Source organism: Lepisosteus oculatus, chromosome 10 (assembly GCF_040954835.1).
Source record: "Lepisosteus oculatus isolate fLepOcu1 chromosome 10, fLepOcu1.hap2, whole genome shotgun sequence".
In the NCBI taxonomy this organism is placed as follows: domain Eukaryota; kingdom Metazoa; phylum Chordata; class Actinopteri; order Semionotiformes; family Lepisosteidae; genus Lepisosteus; species Lepisosteus oculatus.
The window spans coordinates 23,818,428-23,836,894 of record NC_090705.1 but is presented as its reverse complement, the minus strand read 5'-3'; the positions used below and the strand labels follow the sequence as shown (position 1 = coordinate 23,836,894).

Below are 18,467 nucleotides of genomic sequence, written 5' to 3'. Positions count from 1 at the left end.
TTGTCCTGGAACTATTTGCACCAAAACTGCTTTGTAAAGGCTGCAGCTGAATAAGAATGAGTCTGCTTGAAGCTCTGAATCCTAAATAGTACATCAAAAAGAAATAAGAAACTTGAAAAAGGCTGTGTTTTTTTGGATCCTTGGCCTTGGAAATAAAGTCTCTATTTTTTGGCTTCTGCTGTTTCATACAACATATAACAAACAATGGCGAAGCTGAGGTTATTTTTATAAATTGCTATAAATATAATTTGTGGGAATAAGACATTTTAAAAGCATGTGCATTTCTGAAGAGACTTGCTGAAAAGGGTTATTGTTTTACTCTTGCACAGACAAAATAGTGGTCTTTAGGACAAATAGCTAAAGCCAGAAAAATAATGCAAATCTTCATTCTTTGTGAAGGATAACAATGGAGATAAACTTGCTTGGACATTTCAATTCTTAAAAGATAGTTTAAGGCACTTTATGAAAAAGAAAATAGTATTAGTATAATAGTTTGATTTCAGTTTGAATATTATACTTGTGTGATTTATTCTTCCTGTTTTTTCAAGTTAATGAGAAAAATGCATTTCTTAATGATTTCCAATACTGAATAATTGAATCTGTGTAAATGTGTTATACAATACATGATAAACCAAACTTCAACAATAGCCATCTTAATTTTTAAGTGAATTTTATATATTTATTGATTTGCATTTAACACAACCTCTTTTCACAGGCCAGCTTTGGAATATACCTGATACACCAGCCCTCAGATGCTTCTCAGCACACCCACATCCTGTCAGTGGGGTCTCCAGCAATCCCTGTTGTTTCCCGAGCAGCCAGCGGCCCCCAAGCAGAGAAACCATTTTGACTGGGTCTCTTGCAGTGTCCTCTCAGAGCTAACATAAAAATGTGAAGGATCAGCAACACATGACTCTTTTGTTTATTGATTAGGACTGCCAGCTGACCTCAGACTGAGACACACAAATGTGTAAACATAGAAGAATTATATTTTTGGTTTATTTTCTTAATGTCAACCAAAGATTCCACAGATCAGACAGTCAGAGCTTATCCTCATGAACTACATCCTGTAAAAGGTCCGTTCTAATTACAGTAGATGTATGAATGTGCAGAGGGAAACCACCAAGGTTTCAGCATTGGTAACTGTAAAATAAGATCAATTAAATTAAAAATAGTACAAATTGAAAATATTCAAGATACCGTTGTTTTTGCATTTAATTTTATATTTTCATAGTGCCTAGAGCTAACTAATCAACTTCTTAAGATGTTGTATAGTTAGCTCTAGGCACTATTAAAATATTTTTTCTATTTTTAACCAGAAACTTGACTCATATTTAGAATTCAAATTGTAAACGAACATTTTTCCTAACATTGATTACTACAATTCTTTTCATTTTATACAAACTATATCTTTTTAATTAACCACTATCTTTGTAACAATTACTTCCAAACATTTACTCAGAAAAATAAAATATATACACATTTCAGAAGTGAAAGCTGTCAAGTTATTTTTTTTATTTTTCCCTGCTAGAATGCTAGAAACTAACAATTCAGTATAGCACAGATCGTTTAAAAGGAATGGGATGACAGAGAGAAAAGAGTAACTCCTAGGTGAGTATTCTAGATAAATTAATTAACTTCTGAGTAGATACTGATGTGAGTTCGTAAAATGTCACTGGGTTGAAAAATAATTTTATGAATATACTGACAGTAGAACCAATAGCATGCAGATAATGGTCCCTGTAAATGATAGGATAATTGAATACCAAGAGGTTTTTGTCTTACCACAATTTACCTGGTAAAATGCATATTAATACATGTTTATTTATGAATTTAGCAGCCATATCACTCTGCAACTCACAACTGGCAACCCACTGAAGCTAAGCAGGTGTGAGCCTGGTCAGTACCTGGTTAAGAGACCCCCCGGGAAAAACTAAGGTTGCTGCTGGAAGAGGTGTTAGTGGGGCCAGCAGGGGGCACTCACCCTGCAGTCTATGTGGGTCCTAATGCCCCAATATACTGAAGGGGACACTATACACTGTAAAGAGGCGCTGTCCTTCGGATGAGTCGTAAAACGACTGGCTCTTTGTGGTAATTAAAATCCCAGGGCGTTTCTCGAAAAGATTAGGGGTGTAATCACGGCGTCCTGGCCAAATTTCCCATTGGCCCTTACCAGTCATGGCCTCCTAATAATCCCCATCTATGAATTGGCTTCATTACTCTGCTCTCCTCCCCACTGATAGCTGATGTGTGGTGAGCATTCTGGCGCACTATGGCTGCCGTCGCATCATCCAGGTGGGACTGCACATTGGTGGTGGTGGGGGAGAATCCCGATTACCTTGTAAAGTGCTTTGAGTGGAGTGTCCAAAAAAAAAGCTACATAAGTGTAAGCAATTATTATTATTATTATAATTGTTATTATTATTATTATTATTATTAATTATTTATTACAGTATTCCTACAATCCACTTGGCAGCAAAGTGGAGAGGTAAATAAAGTTTTACATACAAGCAATGCAAGCAATACAAGCAATGCATTGTTAAAGCACTAGAAAAGTATAAAAGTATACTGAACCACTATTAGGGAAATGTACTGTATTTGTATGGCAATAACCATGATAGATTACAGATATAATGTAGTCAAATGTACAGTAGAGGTGACTCTGTTGCCTCTAGCTCTGTAGCGCTTTAGCTAAGGAAATGAGTCATGTTTGTCATTAGTGGCAGATGGAATGCGCTGTAGAGAACAAGTATTAGCTCATTTTGTCATATGGAGCTTTTTATTCTATCCTTATGATCTATCTCCTGAAGGGTGTCAAAATTGACCAAGAGAATTCTGACAATGTTCCATGTAACATTAATTGTATACTTTTTACAATGTACATCTGATTCCCCCTACTGTAGGTATTACAGCACATTCCACCACCACAAGGCCCCTGCAAAATCCAGGATAAATATCCTATAAATTCTGTAAAACAGTCTTACTGAAATATAATACAGTAGGTTGGGGTTTGTCTGATCCATGTATTCTTTAACATCAGCTTTACTGTTATTTTCTCTTAGCATGAGATATTTGCCACAAATACTGGAATATCTGGAGTATGTATTCTACGATCACTATAGCGTGTTGTGTGTCTATATTGTTCATTCATTTTACACATACAGCATCTGCAATATACACAGAAATTAATTTCAGCAGTTTCCACTAGGTGGTAGAATTGCCTTGTATTTCTCAAGTGCTGCTATTGAGAGCACTTGACTTGTACAGTATGTGTTCTGGTCTGTCACCAGTGTTCGTATGCTGAACGACCTGGTTATGCTCATTAATGCATGTGTCCTTCATGGTAAAGCATAAAATAATTAACATACTGTATAAGGCTATCAATGTCTATTAATACATTTTAGTGTGAATGTCAAAGTCCTAATCAGCAACTACTCAATAAGAAAAAAGCAGCAAAGATAATATAGTGTTTAGTGCTTTAGGCATTTTTGCCTTGGTAAAAGCCTTACAGACATGGACTTTCTGTATTCATTCTGTAGCATTTGGCACAGTACTTACTCACAAAGCTGCAGGAGCACAAACATGTATAGAATAATATTATAATGTTGTTAAAAGTAAATTTGACAAATACATAATACATATGTTATATTTCTGTTGATGTGATGAAGTATTGTGAATTTTTGTTCAACTAGTTTGAGCAAGAAATTTAATTTTTCACTAAAATCATCCTCATGAAACCAACATATACTTGGTAAGATTAATTGAGTTGACACACAGTCAGCTTGTTATTCACCAAGTGAATTATGTTAATCCACATGATGATGGGTTTTAATGTAGTGCTTTTTTAACATACTAGCAAATCAGTGTCACATCAAGTGTCCACTGGATATCCAGTCTGAACTTCATCCATTCAGTAGAGAATCCAAAATGTGTATCTAGCAATTACTAAAGAATGTTGTGTTTGATCATGCACTGCATACGTAGGAAACCCGTGGGGTTAACAAAAGAATGACTGGTATAACAGGCAGCAGGATATTTCATAACTAAGGCATCTGAATGTTTGATGTTTGTGACACTGTAATCAGATTGGGAAATAAGTTCTAACTCCATTACATGATACTGTAAGCTTGGTATTCAGGTCCTCTGGGTCCTCCCTTCAACAGAGCATCTGGATATCTGTGAATCATTCACTGTTTTAGACCAGGGGAAATGCTAAATCAGTCCCATTAAGTTACAGTAGGTCATTAGCAATCCAGGTGGAGGTAAAACCAGAAGATACATTGACTCTCCAATGCTCTCCAGTTACTGTGGAAAGAGCAAAACACACTGTTGTTCAAACAGCATGCAATGGGGTAGTGTGCAATAAAATGGAAAAGTTACTGAGAAAAACTAAGGTTGCTGCTGGAAGTGGTGTTAGTGGAGCCAGCAAGGAGCGCTCACCCTGCAGTCTATGTGGGTCCTAATGCCCCTGTATAGTGACGGGGACACTATACTGTAAACAGGCGCCGTCCTTCGGATAAGACGTAAAACCGAGGTCCTGACTCTCTGTGGTCATTTAAAATCCCTGGGCGTTTCTCGTAAAGAGTAGGGGTTTAACCCAGCGTCCTGGCCAAAAGTTCCCATTGGCCCTTATCAATCATGGCCTCTTAATAATCCCTGTCTATGAATTGGCTTCATTATTATTATTATTATTATTATTATTATTGTTAATATTATTATTATTATTATTATTATTATTATTATTATTATTATTATTATTATTATTACTGTAAACGTTGTGTTTCTTCACCATATTTTGAACTAATTCAATACATCCTTAACTGAAGTTTATCTTAGAGGAAAATCATAGATGCAATTGAGAAGAGGAAATGTGTGCCCAAATCCACAACAAAGGTCAAACATCATACCACATTGCTGTGGCAAATATATTAGTTCATTCTATAAAATGCAGTTCCTTGCAAAAGTATTAACATTTGGTCATTTGGTTGCTATAAAGCTTAAAGTCTTGATGCTTACATGTAGCAATTAATATCTGTTATATATTCCTAACCTTCATAACAAAAAGAAAGAAATAAAAAAGATATGAGAGAAAATTGAAAAGTCATAACTCTATAATTATTCAAAGACTTTGCAATGTGCAAACTTAAATTAATTTAGGTGCACAAAATTACCTGAATGAGTTTAACAATTAGTCGAGTTTCCTCTATCAGTGTGCAATAATAGTTGTTCATATTATTTCAGAATAAATACACATATTTCTACAAAGTCCCTCAGTCACATAGTGAATTTCAAGCAAAGAGCTTGAACCAAGAAGCTTTAAAAAAATTTAAGGATGAAGTTGTAAAGAGGCACAGATAAGGAGCAGGGTATGAAAAGATTTCAGTGATCCTTAATATCTCCTTGAGCATGTTAAAGACAATGGTTAAGATGAGGAAGATTAAACTGGTTAGAGATGCCACTATGAGGCCAATAGTGACTTTGAAAGAGCTACAGAGCTCAGTGGCCGAGATGGAAGGAAAAATGCATGAGTCAACATGGCAACATCTTGTTGACTCATGCACTTTTCCTTCCATCTCAGCCACTGAGCTCTGTAGCTGTTTCAAAGTCACCGCCCAGCCACTCCACAAAACGGGCCTGTGCAGCACAGTGGAAAGCCCATCTCAAGTTCTGCTTGGGGTTTGCAACAAAGCACCAAAGTGATGCTGAAAAAGATTTTGTGGACAGACAAAACAAAACTGGAACCTTGTGGACTAAAGGTAAAATCCTACATGTGATATAAACCCAACAGACTACATCACTCTGCAGTCTAGCATAGTGGTAGCAGCATTACATTATACTCTAGTTCTGCTTCTCATCAGCAGGGACTTGGAAGCTTATCAAGAAAGATGGAACAAAGTACTGGCATATCTTAGAGAAGAACCTGCTCCAGGCCAAAAACTGGGGCAAAAAAATTTCCTTTCCGCCAGACAATGACCAAAAGCACAAGTTCATATTTACACTAGAGAGGTTTAAGAAAAAGAAAGTAGATGTCCTTGAGTGGCTTACTCAGTGCCCTGACTTGAATCCTAATGAGAACCTGTGGAAAGGCTTGAAAGCTGTTATGCAATCCGCAAGCAACCTGAGAGTGTTTTTCCAAATCTGCAGAGAGGAGTGGGCAAAAAAATGCACCAAGCCAGTGAGCAAATTTGGTAGAAATGTTCTCCAAAGCACTTGTGGCTATAATTTCTATGAAAAGTGCTTTTACCAAGTTGAGATCATGGGTCTGAATGCTTATACTATCAACATATTCCATTTCTTTTTCTTAATATTTGATTACATTAACTGTTGCTTTTCTCACCTTTTGGGTTTTGCATTACGTATTATTGTAAAGGTAAAGGTTTATTCCATGCTGAAAAGAGAAGAAAAGAAACACGACATTTCGGCTGTATTTTTGGCGTAGAAAATAATGTGTCTGCATCATTTTATAACTTCACAAAATGGGACACCATAGGAAGGTTCTGAATATTGTGACAAGACACTATTTCCATGATTTCGCAGTATCTCAGAAATTATTCCTTTTGGAGCAGGTTCCTTCAGGAAAGATTCCTCTCATTAGTACAAGAGGAGATACACGTATGGACATAGTCTGAAAAATCACACCCATTTCATCCATGGATAACTGAAGTGTTCATGAGAAAGCAAAGAGGGCACACAGTCAGTCACATCACAGGACTCAATCACATAACTATCTAAGGTGTACATGTGGCTTGTGAGTCCTGAGCACATTGAAATCACATTAGACAACAAAACATATTTGTGTAAGGAGACTTTCTTTTCAGACATAACCTGTTATACTTACTCTGTACCTTACCCTTACCCTGTGAGTCCCTTTATGTACCAAATAAATCTAAATTAAATATAATTGTTGGACCTTCAATAATTAAGTAATCAACTCTATCCATGTGAACCTACTGTACATACAAAAATAGAGGTCTTAACAACCTCTAGTGGTGTCAGCAGAAATTACTACCTTCATTACTAATGGTCTGTCACAGTAACATATAATAGACACTTTGCTTTTTGTTATCAAACATGGTCACAAATGCTTTACATAACATGTGACATAAATAAAATAAATAAACTTCAAAATTAAAGAGTGATGTCAAACAAAAACTCTCAAAACGTGCTTTACGTAGGGCCAGGAAGATGTAGTAAATTGTACATCCCAAGATGTGAACAAAACATTTCATGAACCCAACAAACTTGGTATGACTCAAGGTTCTCCAATTTCAGGACCTTACTTAAAGTTTATAAAATGAACAACCTAAACATTAAAATAAGACGTCTAATCAGAACGCAAGTCAAAGTTGATCTGAAAATGTGACTGATGAGAACAAATTAGCGTGGTAAACTACAGAGATGTGTCTTCAGTTTAGAAGAAGGAAAGGGTGGAGGCCTTTGTTACAGTAATTGAGTTTCATATCTATTGCGGCACCAGGGCTGAGTCAGTGTCACTCAGCATAAAACAGCCCTGCAACAGGTGAGGAAATAGCACACTGTCCTCTGGGATTACATTAGCGCCACAACATAGATCATGCTTTTCCAAAGAAACCAAAGCAGCTTTGGTATTCTCAACACAGAAGTTTCACGTCTACTCTTGATACCTAGCTACAAGTAAATAACACATATGCCAAACAAGGACTAAACATAAACCTACAGCTGTTGGTTACCTAGGCTCATGTTCAGATAGAGAAGATATTATTGGTTGCATGTTCAAACATTGGAAAAATATCTAAGCCTCTGCATCACTACCAATACAATCATGCCACAGTGCACAAACAACTAAACGTGTTTCATTTTCAGTTCATGGACAATATAAAGTTTTCAGAGAATACAGAGGTAGGGTACTGTTTAAAAACCAGATGGTACATATTTAAATCCCACACTCTTCATTTCAGGAGGGAAATGATAAGTTCTTATTCATTTCAACCTATTTCCCAGTGCACCAGCATAGCTATTACTTCAGCATGTGTTGTTTTCCAACCCTAAAGAAGCAGGCTAGACATTTTAGGAGCCAACAGAAAGGGTGTGTGCTTTTAATTAAGCTGTTCTTTTGCAATGTGCAAGGACCTGTTCCTCTGGTTTGTACTGGAGAACTAATATACGAAAAAGAAAGGAAAGAAAAGGAGATTGGATGAAGACAGCCTTTTACTTGCTGTGCTGTTTGTACATCCTTGACTTTGATGATTCTATGCTGCATGGATTGAATAGCGAATAAATTGAGGATTATAAGATAAAGCAGGAGGCCATGGTGGAGGACCAAGGTGTGCATCAACAAGCCCCCTCACTGGAAGAAGAAGGTGAGTTCATTCCTCATGTATTTTGTCTTCTAGTAGCCAGCAGTGGTGTTCAAACACTAAAGGGTTGTTTTACTAAAACATGTGGACAGATGTCCATGTGGACAGCAGGTTGTCCACCATCTGTGCTTATAAATGTGAATACTCTCATAGATTTAGTTACATTAACATAAGGTCTCGAATATTTAAAGCACCACAACATATTTTGGTTATAGTTAAATACATAAAATTAAGTAGCACTGATTGGTGAAGGCTATGTAAGACCTATGAACTTTACAGGGTATAGACTAGATGTTGTTTAGTATTAATTTTTAGAATACATATTTGTTTAGAAAAAACTTTGTGTTAATCATAGCATTATGATTTTTTTTTCTGTGATATGAGTAAAATACAGGCAATAGATGTCTGTCCTGGCTTTAAGGGTACAAAGTGCACTTTCTATCTTTACAGGCTTCTATCATAAAAAGGAAGCCATTATAATTTATGGTCCTAAGAATACAGTATGGGAGTTTTAGCTAATCTTACTCAAATTTAAGTAAAACTACTTATGTACAGTATATGGATAAAACTGATTATTCTTTACGACTCTTTACTTACTAATGATCTAATACGCTCTACATGTATACATGCATAGTAAGTGGGAAATGTTTAAATGTAGCCCAGCATTTTGCAGTAATGGCTTTGATTGCAATGTAAAAGTGATTGTCAGAAAATGGCTCAATAAATCCTGTCATATGTTTTACCTGTCTATCGGTGAACTCCCAGTAAAGTCAACTAGGATAATTGCCATCATTTGTACAGGGGTGCTTTGAAGTGATCTTAAATGGGCCTAACTGTGTTTTGATGACAGTGATAATAACTTCAATGCAGAAGCAGATAATTGGTCTCCTTGTTCATGTCTGCTGGTGAGTAGCTGAAAAGGGCAAGTGGTTCACAGCGGCTAATCACTCTAATGTAGCAGAATTACTGCTTTTTATACACCATTTAGGTAAACATGAATTTCATTTATAATGCCACCCTTTTTAAAGCTGGAACACAGTATGTGAGATGTGGGACATAATGTACACAATAGAGCAGTCAGAACAAGTCTTCCCCAGTGAGCCTTATGGTGTGCAAGAGTTATATGAAAAAGTAAACAAGGAAAGCATAAAACAGGACTCTTTTTGTGGTAGAAATTAAAATTCCAAGGTGAACATAGGAGTTTAATGTTATTAACTGTACTAATTAAAAATAAATGCTTAAATAGTGCCTGTATCTAATTGGTAACTGTGCAGCTTTTGCTCCTTAAGTAATCAAAACTAAACATTTTCTAACACACCCACACACACTAGTATTTACTGTATGTGTGCAGACACTCAAACTGAATTTGGTATTGTATTGCTTATAGCTATTTTCATAATGACTGTTTCAGATCTGCTAAACTATACTGTACTCCATTAATTCAAATAAACTCCAAAAACGTTCTTTAAAATTATCATTTTAATGTACAGTATACTATGTATGCCCAACATTTTCTATAGAAGAAAGTATAAACTGTTCTAAATAAAACAAAAGAAAAATCAAAGATCACAGAAAGAATTCCAGTTTTCTATATTGATACCAATTTGCAGAAACACCCAAAATGTAATTCACGTTTATAGAAGACAACACCCTTCGGAAATGCGTTTAATAATACACTTCCAAAACCACTTTGAAAAATGGCAGCATTTACATAACATTGCCGCCAGGGGAGCCCCTTCTACCTTCCACCCGTTCTGTCCTGCGACAAAACAAAATCTCATACGATAGTTGGATGAGTTTTCAGAAATTTAACTTTCTTTTCTTCAAACACAATCATGCCGGGGACTTTTGGCGATTATTATTGGCAAAATATTGAGAAAAAAAATCAACAACACCACACGTAATCATCGCATGTTTCTCTGAGGGAAAGTAAATGATACATGTTTATTTACATCCTCATACAGCTACATACGTAGGTAGACAGAATTTAATGTCCAGGAAACAGCAGGAAAAGTATTATTTTTTTGTAAGCAGAAAGGTAACAATTAAGACAAAATATTACAGAAAAAATAAATAGTAATTATAATTGCGAATACAGTCAATCTGTATAGTGACATATTTGTACAAAAATACCATAATTGTTTTATTGTTTTAAGAAATTTAAGTTATGCATAAACACAGACTCTATTTCCACGGACGCTATATGATCTCGGTTATTGTTAGGTTGTATGTTCTACATGACATAATGCTTGCCTAACCGCTGATTAATGTCCAAAATCGAAACTACAGTAAAACAGGGCGCAGTCGACACCTATGCGAGCAGAAGCTTTTTTTTATTCCAGCCTGGAATCGCTTCCAGGTTTCCGATAAAACCCGAAGATTGCCGATCAGCACTTGTGCCATCGGGAATCCCGAAGAGAGGCGGAGATCGAGTATCGCAGCAGTCCAACAAGAAAGGGAGCGAGGGGGAAAAGAACAGTGCTTCTCTTCCTGGTCATCCGTCCTGCCGACACCTGTCTTTGTCTTTGAATTGTACGGATACACAAACTGGGACGAACGGTTGTGGCACATGTAAAGAGAAGAAAGGCAAAACTGCGAGAATCTGGATGGTTAAGGTAATAACACAGTGCCACACACGGGCTTTTTACTTGGGAAAACCTGCAAGGTAGTAGTGTAGTCATACGGCTCGTTTAGAGCTACTCCCAGTTAAATATGAGGTGTGTGAAGCCTTGTAAAGATGACTGTGATAGCAACGTAAATATTTACAGTAATGAATTTCAGTACAGTTCGACAGCGCTGCCTGGATTCGTAGTTTTGCTTGTATCGCTGACATTGGAATGTCTTTTTGTTGTTTCTTGTTTTTGTTGAATCTAAACTTTTATTGTTTGTAACCCAGTAATAAGCAATGCATGATTTTTTCCCTCTTGCACAAATGCTGTTAAGACTTTGGTAGTTCCTGGAGAACTAATGTTGGAGCACAGTTCAACTTCACCCACACTCTCCACCCCCAGTTGAACACAATACGCTTTTCTTTTTTGATCGGTAATCAATCAGATCGGTGTTATTTTTAAGCCAGATTTCTAAGACGGAAGGTTTTCGTCTCGCTTTGAAAAGCGACACGCCACTGTGGGTAGCTCCGTGGTGCTTTATTGAGTAATAATACCTCACGTAGAGAGGCGGACTGGGAATAGAAATATTGTGTTGTGACCTAGGTTTGTAAAAACGTCCAGTACTCAGGTGGATTGCCCATGTTGAACGTATTTTTTAACTTTACGTTAATGTATCTCCACTTGCATATTCTTAATAATTTAATGTTGGAACTGCAAGTTTATGTGCATTATTAATTTTCACATAGTTCATGGACTGTTCTTATTCAGTCTTCTTGGCACATTGCGTCGAATATAAAAAGCATTCTGTCCATATTGTAACCTTAAATAGTGAACTAGCGCCCCTTTCAACTGTAATGGTACGTTGATGTATCCAATGTTGGTTTCTAACAATTTTTTGTATTAAACTTGAAAAGCAGTGTCCTTGGGAATTCCTAGAACGCTAAATGACTTTGGAAACAAAGTTATACAACTTCCAAGTGTTTTGTCATTTTTAATTACGAATCCTTTTAATATAGCATATACAGAGCACTGTGTTTATTGAAGTGTTATTTATTATATATATGTTATAATTTTTTTTAAATAAGTATTTTCAATTGCAATATGCATCTTGTGCATATTACAGTCTTACAGTTGATATTTGTGGTAATGTATGTAGTGTAATTGTCCTGCAGTTTAGTTCCACGTTTCTGTTTTGCTTTCTTTTTAAAAACATATCAAGGGATGTCTATCTTCCTTCATGAGTTCTTGAATGAATATTTCTGTCTGTATGTTACGTATTTTGTAAATGGGGTGCAGTTTTTATTCCACTTATAAGTAATTTGAAATATACTAGAGAATAGCATAGATCAGCAGTATACTTCAAACCTGTTACCTATACATGTGTTCACTGACATTTTTGTAAGTGTTTCTGTCTGTATGAGGAGCCTTTAACTTTATTCTTCAGGGATTTAGTGCATCCGAATTTAGGCCCACAGTAATTTCAGTGGCTAAGATAGCATTTGGAATGGAAAGTAGAAAACTCAGTGGTCTTTGAAAACTGAAGAAAGGAGCTGAGACTTCCTTTCTTAGATTATTTACCATACTGAGTTACTGTTCCACTTGAAAACACCCCTGAAAAGATCTCTCAAAGCCAACTGTCAAGAAGTGCATACAGAAAGCAAATTATTGTTGAACAAGGCTGGAAAAAAAGAAGACTTTCAAAAATCATTCACTCTTGCACAGCTTAAGCACTCATGGTTATTTTAGACAGGGTAGATGTGGAACAGCCGAGTGCAGCCTCCAGCTGAGGCTTTTAAAGCCCTGTTACTTTAAATAAGGTAGTTGTGTATGCAAAGACAACAAGGACTGTGGATGCACTTAATAATTAAACCACAGTGGCCTGTGCAGCTTGAAGGTTTTGATACATGCATGAATCAAGCCTACCCCTTTCCCATTTTCTGTGAAGATGTGCGTCAGGGCTCACCGTGCACTATAATGTAAAATGCACTAAATAAATTGCTACAGTTTACTTTGTAAAACATGATGGTTTGTATTATTTTCTGACCACATATTTGGAGAACACTTGCACTCCCGTGTTTGCTCGTAATAACATTTACAAAAGTGTCCCATTGTGTTATTTAGTTTTTTTGGGTGCCTGCTCATCTGATTAGTCTCTCCTGTCTGGAAATCCATATTTGAACAGCCTTGTACGACCCCAGCAGTGGGACAGAGTCATTACTGAAGCAAGTCCTTATTTGCACCCAGTCAGGTTGGGAGTCACTGAGAAGTGAACAGTCACCTTGTGGTTTCAGTGGCTGCCTGCTTAGTAAGTTTCTCTCTTTTATAGGGTAGAAAATAAGCCTTAAGATAACCTCTGGCATTTGGAAGCACAGCTGCTTGTATTTCTTTTCAAGACCCGACACAAAGTAATGACAGTTTATTATCTCTTAAGTAACTAAAGTACAGTTTAATATAATGTCAAAGTGGAAATGCCCTGCACCTCCACTTCAGATGTTGGTATTTATATTCGGAAGAGCTGAATATACAAGTATTTGCAGGTCTCCAGCGTTTGTTAGCAAATTGCCACTGTCCAGCCGGTTTGAAAGTATGTTATTATCAAAGAATCTTTATTCAAGAGTCTTATTGCAAATTGGTAGCCTATGGAAATTATATATTTAGGGATTATTTTTAGTCGCCCTTCAGACAAAGCCTGTACTCACCAAGAGGGCTGTAATAATAGGGTGAAATCAGTGTGACATGCTGTAATTCCACATCCCCAGGCCTGTTTATTTTTGCTTGAAGACGACTGTACAGCATTTAGTGCAACAGATTGTGACCTTGACAAAGTCATAAGGCAGCTTGGAGCAATAAGGGTGAATAAAGTGTTACTAATTATTCTAAAAAAAGATTAGAAAATGTTTCCTGTGACACGTTTATTTCAACATCCAAGGCTCTTTGATTATTTAAGAATAAGACACTGGGAAGCAATGAAGTTACTTCATGCATTCCTTTGTTTATATCTGTGAGACAGTGATGCCAGTGTTGGGTTTAACAAGCATTTACATGAGACTTTGGAGAACACACTCTGAGAGTTTTCCCCCAAGGGGGTGCCATTGTAAAGTTCTACATTGAAATTGCCAGAGGTGACAGTATTTCCTGGTGGCTTTCTTCTGTGAACACAGAAGACTGTAAAGGCACCAGATTTATGTAGTCTGAATCTTCAAAGGAACTGGCAGAGTAAGCCCAGTGGACCTTATTGTAGTTGTCCGCCGTGAAGCGTGCACCAGAGGACATGTGAAAAGTATGTGGATGTGCATTTAAAGTTGAGAACCGCAGGCACATTTTACACACAGAGTAGTGGGAGGCTGGAACAGGCTACCAGCCATGTTGTTTGTAACCTGGCTTCTGTCAAGCTGGATGAGATCCTCAGTTCATTGGCAGCTAGAAACCAAATGAGCTGGGTGTGCCAAATGTTTGTATATTTGCTGTAAATTCACCATCAATCCTAAGATATTTATTATACTTCTGTAGTTGTAGAGCATAATACATACTGAAATGCATAAGACATTCAGCAATATTACATAATCTTCAATAATATCCAATCATAGTAAATGTATTTAATAATTGACTATACTTCAAAAGAAAGTGTATTTGCCTGCAAAGCAATTAAATACCAGGTGTAAAGTGTTCTCATTTGTACTTTATATTTGTACTTTAAATGTACTGACATTTATAGGACCTGAGCTGTACTGCAAGTGTTTAAATTTGTTTGTTCAGTCCTTAAGAGAGCTTTATTTCAAATGCATTGTACCACATTGTCAATGACACAAGTTTAATTCATTAGTGTACTTCCTGTTCATCAAAAACAAACCTGTGAATCATACCTGTGCTGGCTGCCATGCACTCACTTTGGTTATAAACACCTATTTTCATTATAAAATTGATATTTGTCATACGCTTCCATCTAAGCAAGCTAAAGATTGAAATGTTTTAGTCCACAAATTTTATGACTCTTTTTTCCCTCTCATGAGTAGGTTATTTTCTTAAAAGTGAACACATTTATGCACAAGTTTTTGTCTTGAGCTAATTGTCTGCAAAATTAATAAGTGTTATTTATACTCTTGTTTGAGTTGATTTTTGAGTTGAATTTGCTTGAATACTGTTTTGAGCTTTGAAGAATCGGTCACTGTTAAAAGAGATTGAGTCAATGTAATGTCAAGATCTCCTGATCACTTTCCCTAGACTTCAGTGCACTTAACCTTCATGTCATTCAAACTATTACAGTAGAACGGTTCTCTATAGTTTGACACTGCTAGATAGGCCATGGTAGGTACCTCCAGGCTTTCCATTCATTGTTTTTTATCTGCTCTGTCCAATTCAGGGTCACGGGGGAGCTGGCGTCTATCCTGGCAAGCAATTGGCGCAAGGCAGGATACACCTTGGAATAGGATGCCAGTCCAAGGAACACATAGACACAAACACACACACACTCACACCAGGACCAGTTTTCCCAGAACCCAGTTAAGCTACCAGTATGTCTTTGGACTGTGGGAGGAAACCAGAGCACCTGGAGGAAATGCATGTGAACATGCTCTCCAATCAGATAGCATCCCATTAGTTGAATCTGGAGCCCCAGTACTGCAATACAGCCATGCTAACCACTGTGCCACCATCCTGCCTGCCTGATAACATAACTGGCCGTATTAGAGTGGATAAAATCTTGGTTATTACAGGGCATGACCTAAATGGCTTCTCCTATATCATTAAAAAATGAGTTTAATTGTTAGTTAAAAGATCAAGATCTCCTGGATTTTTTAGTAAGCCTTAATAAATTGCTATGTACATATTTTTCATAGTCCATTATAATATCAGCTGCTATGAAGTTATCCTGATAATAGTTTCCTTGTCATGGAGGCATATTGATTTTTTTATATCAAAATAACATCTTGGAAAATACCTTTCTTCATACTGTTTTGTGCAGTTCTGTATATATCTGAATTATTTATTTTCCTATAAACAATAGTTATTCATCAGTCTTCAGTGTCTTTTGGGATAAGTCGGTTATGACTGTGTCCCACAATGATGGACTTTGCTAATTGAAACATTTTCTTCCTGTAATGTAGGAATTTGTGGTGCACATCCTTTACTTTAAGCAGTGCAGCCGATTTTCCTCTCTGAAGGCTATTAATGAATTAATGTGGTGTTGTCGTCATCTGGCACCAGTAAAGTACATATGCATAGGTTTAAAATAAGCAGTCCTGCTACAAATAGGATTTGTAAACCTATATATTTCTTAAATGCCATGGATGTGGATCAATAATGGTTCAAGAGCAAATATTGTTAAGTTTCTGGGACTTTCAGCCTAGAAATGAAGTCTTTTTTACTTGCTGAGTCCTCACATTCTTTTAAATAGAACAGCAATTTATTCCAGTGGTTCCTGGTCCTGGAGGAACACAAGTTTCTTCTGGTTTTTGCTTTCAGTTGTTTCCTTAATCGTAGGCTTTGATTTCAGTTTCAGTTTGGGACATTTATGAAAATATGCTTTCAGCTTTTAAATGGTCACATTGGATTTGTAATTGGTATAAACCCTGTAGCAATTTCTGAGTTTCAGAATTGTATTCATTCAGCTTTGTTCCCTGAAATATAAATTACTGGACCTCTGCAGAAGCAAAAACTGCCTCACTGTGGGTGTGTCTGATAGTATCATACCCACCCGTGTCTGTTCATCATAAATTAATCCGCTAGTAAGAACTGTTTATTCAGAAGGTTGAGGAGAGGTAGTTTTGCCTGCTGAACTTGTTGGTATCCTTAAAGAAGTCAGTTCTAACAGAAGAAACAACAGAAGAAAAGTCTAAACCAGCCAGAAGATCAATTAATCAATTTGCACTGTAGATGTAGAGCTCAGCTGGAATTAATACCAGCAGTGTTCCTCCAGGACCAATATTTCAGATTAGAATCATATTCAGTCAATTATAAAAGAAGTCAAGCAAGGCTCAGAACCAGTTTGCGTCGACAACAGTTGCACTATTATCCATACAGCTGTAGTGCAGTGGCCCAGTCTAACCACTGCCTATAGATAAGTTACATGAATGCTGTCAGTTAGTATAGATAACCGCAAAAGCCAGTGAAGGGAAAATATCTAGAGAACAGTCGATCCAAGAATAAATCAGGGAGGAAGTAATCCATCATGTAGGGATAAAAAGAATTGGATGAGCTTTAAGTAATCTGTATGGGATTTCCCTGTGACATCAGGTTGGTACTGTATATTGAGTATCTGCTGTAAAGTGCGCTGTGGGCTGCGCAACATGTTTACCTATGTGTTTGTGTTTAAACACGTATGTCTTTGTTTACTTACATGTTGGGCTCAACCAAAACTGCTTCTGTCTGCCTTCTGCTATGCTATTTAAATGATTCTCTTATACTGTTTGGAATCTAACTAAAACAGACCAAATATCTTGTACTATACATTTAAAAATTTTGAATTTCCAACGTTTGTCACCATTCTTAATGTTCTTTGTGCATTTTTATGATGGGGAAATGTATGGTAGTGTAGCCTCTAGCACAGGCCATGTTGTGTTTTTACAGTACTTGTTAAAGTTATGAATAGGATGCAGGTTTTAAGTTCTTTAAAGGAGCTCCTGTAATTCTCACGGTGATGTTTTGTTAATTGTGAACACAAACTTTTCTTCTCTACATAGGCTATGGTATACTGTTTTACAGTAATTACACAGACAGAAGATAACGGAGGGGAGGTTGTTTTGCTCATTCTCCCATAACTAATGTCTAATTTTCTAAATATTGCTGCACATCTGAATGGATTTGTGTTTTCTGGGCAAAATGCTGTCATGAGAAAGTGTGCATTTAGAATTTCACTGTTTTAATCCATTGTTCCGTGTCATTTGAAAATATATTGGCTTCAGTTTCCATTAGCTTTTGATGCTTGAAGGGTATTTGGCTGGCTGATATGCTGAAATGAGTCAGGACAGCAGCATAAGCGACTGAGAGCTCCGTGTCAGCGGTCAGAATTGGAGTAAGAACAGAAATAGATCAGCAGTGTGCACAACCCATAGAGGTAAGGGAGACTCTGAGGCTCAGTGAAGAGTGCCATTGTGTCCAGATTTGTGTGTACTCCTCTCTATTTCAAAGTAAGTGTCAGCAAGGTGCAGTACTAGGCTAGGATATGTACAGCACTGCAGAAGAAGGTGAAGATCACCTCCAGTGCCAAATAGCAATTCTCTAAACAAACTGACCATCTATATTCTACGTGGGAGCTTTAAAAAAGCCTGCATCACTTTTTCGGAACACCTCAGTGATGGATTAATCTGGAGAATTATTTCTTTATCTATTATCTTTTCTGTAGTTGTGTTGGCTTTGGCACAGTCTGTAAGAATTGGTCAGTGGCTAGAAACCTGGAGACCAGCCAAACTCCTTGTGTTTTGGCAGTCCTCAACAAACATTGCATTCAGTCAAATGTGTTCCTTTATTTATTTTGGTAGAACAAACCAAGAACAGATTCACTTCTACTGTAAAGTGACATCTTAGG

General features: G+C 36.8%; 2 protein-coding genes across 4 annotated transcripts in view; both read left to right on the top strand.

Moving 5' to 3' along the window:
- Nucleotides 1-1,463, top strand: part of mocos (molybdenum cofactor sulfurase) — a 236,771-nt gene extending 235,308 nt beyond the window's left edge. For both annotated transcript variants that reach the window (XM_015357181.2, XM_069195015.1), the window contains one exon: nt 716-1,463. In XM_015357181.2, coding sequence (XP_015212667.2) covers nt 716-850 — 135 coding nt within the window. In that variant the 3' untranslated portion in view covers nt 851-1,463. The remainder of the gene's footprint in view (nt 1-715) is intronic.
- A 6,713-nt stretch (nt 1,464-8,176) lies between these two features.
- The window catches only part of ptpn3 (protein tyrosine phosphatase non-receptor type 3), a 133,891-nt gene continuing 123,600 nt past the window's right edge, over nt 8,177-18,467 (top strand). Inside the window, exon 1 of one of the 2 annotated variants that reach the window (XM_069195012.1) lies at nt 8,177-8,339. In XM_069195012.1, the coding sequence (XP_069051113.1) occupies nt 8,288-8,339 (52 nt within the window). In that variant the 5' untranslated portion in view covers nt 8,177-8,287. Of the gene's footprint in view, nt 8,340-10,657; nt 10,952-18,467 lie in introns of those variants that run through there. The other variant, XM_006635729.3, reaches the window with a different exon arrangement.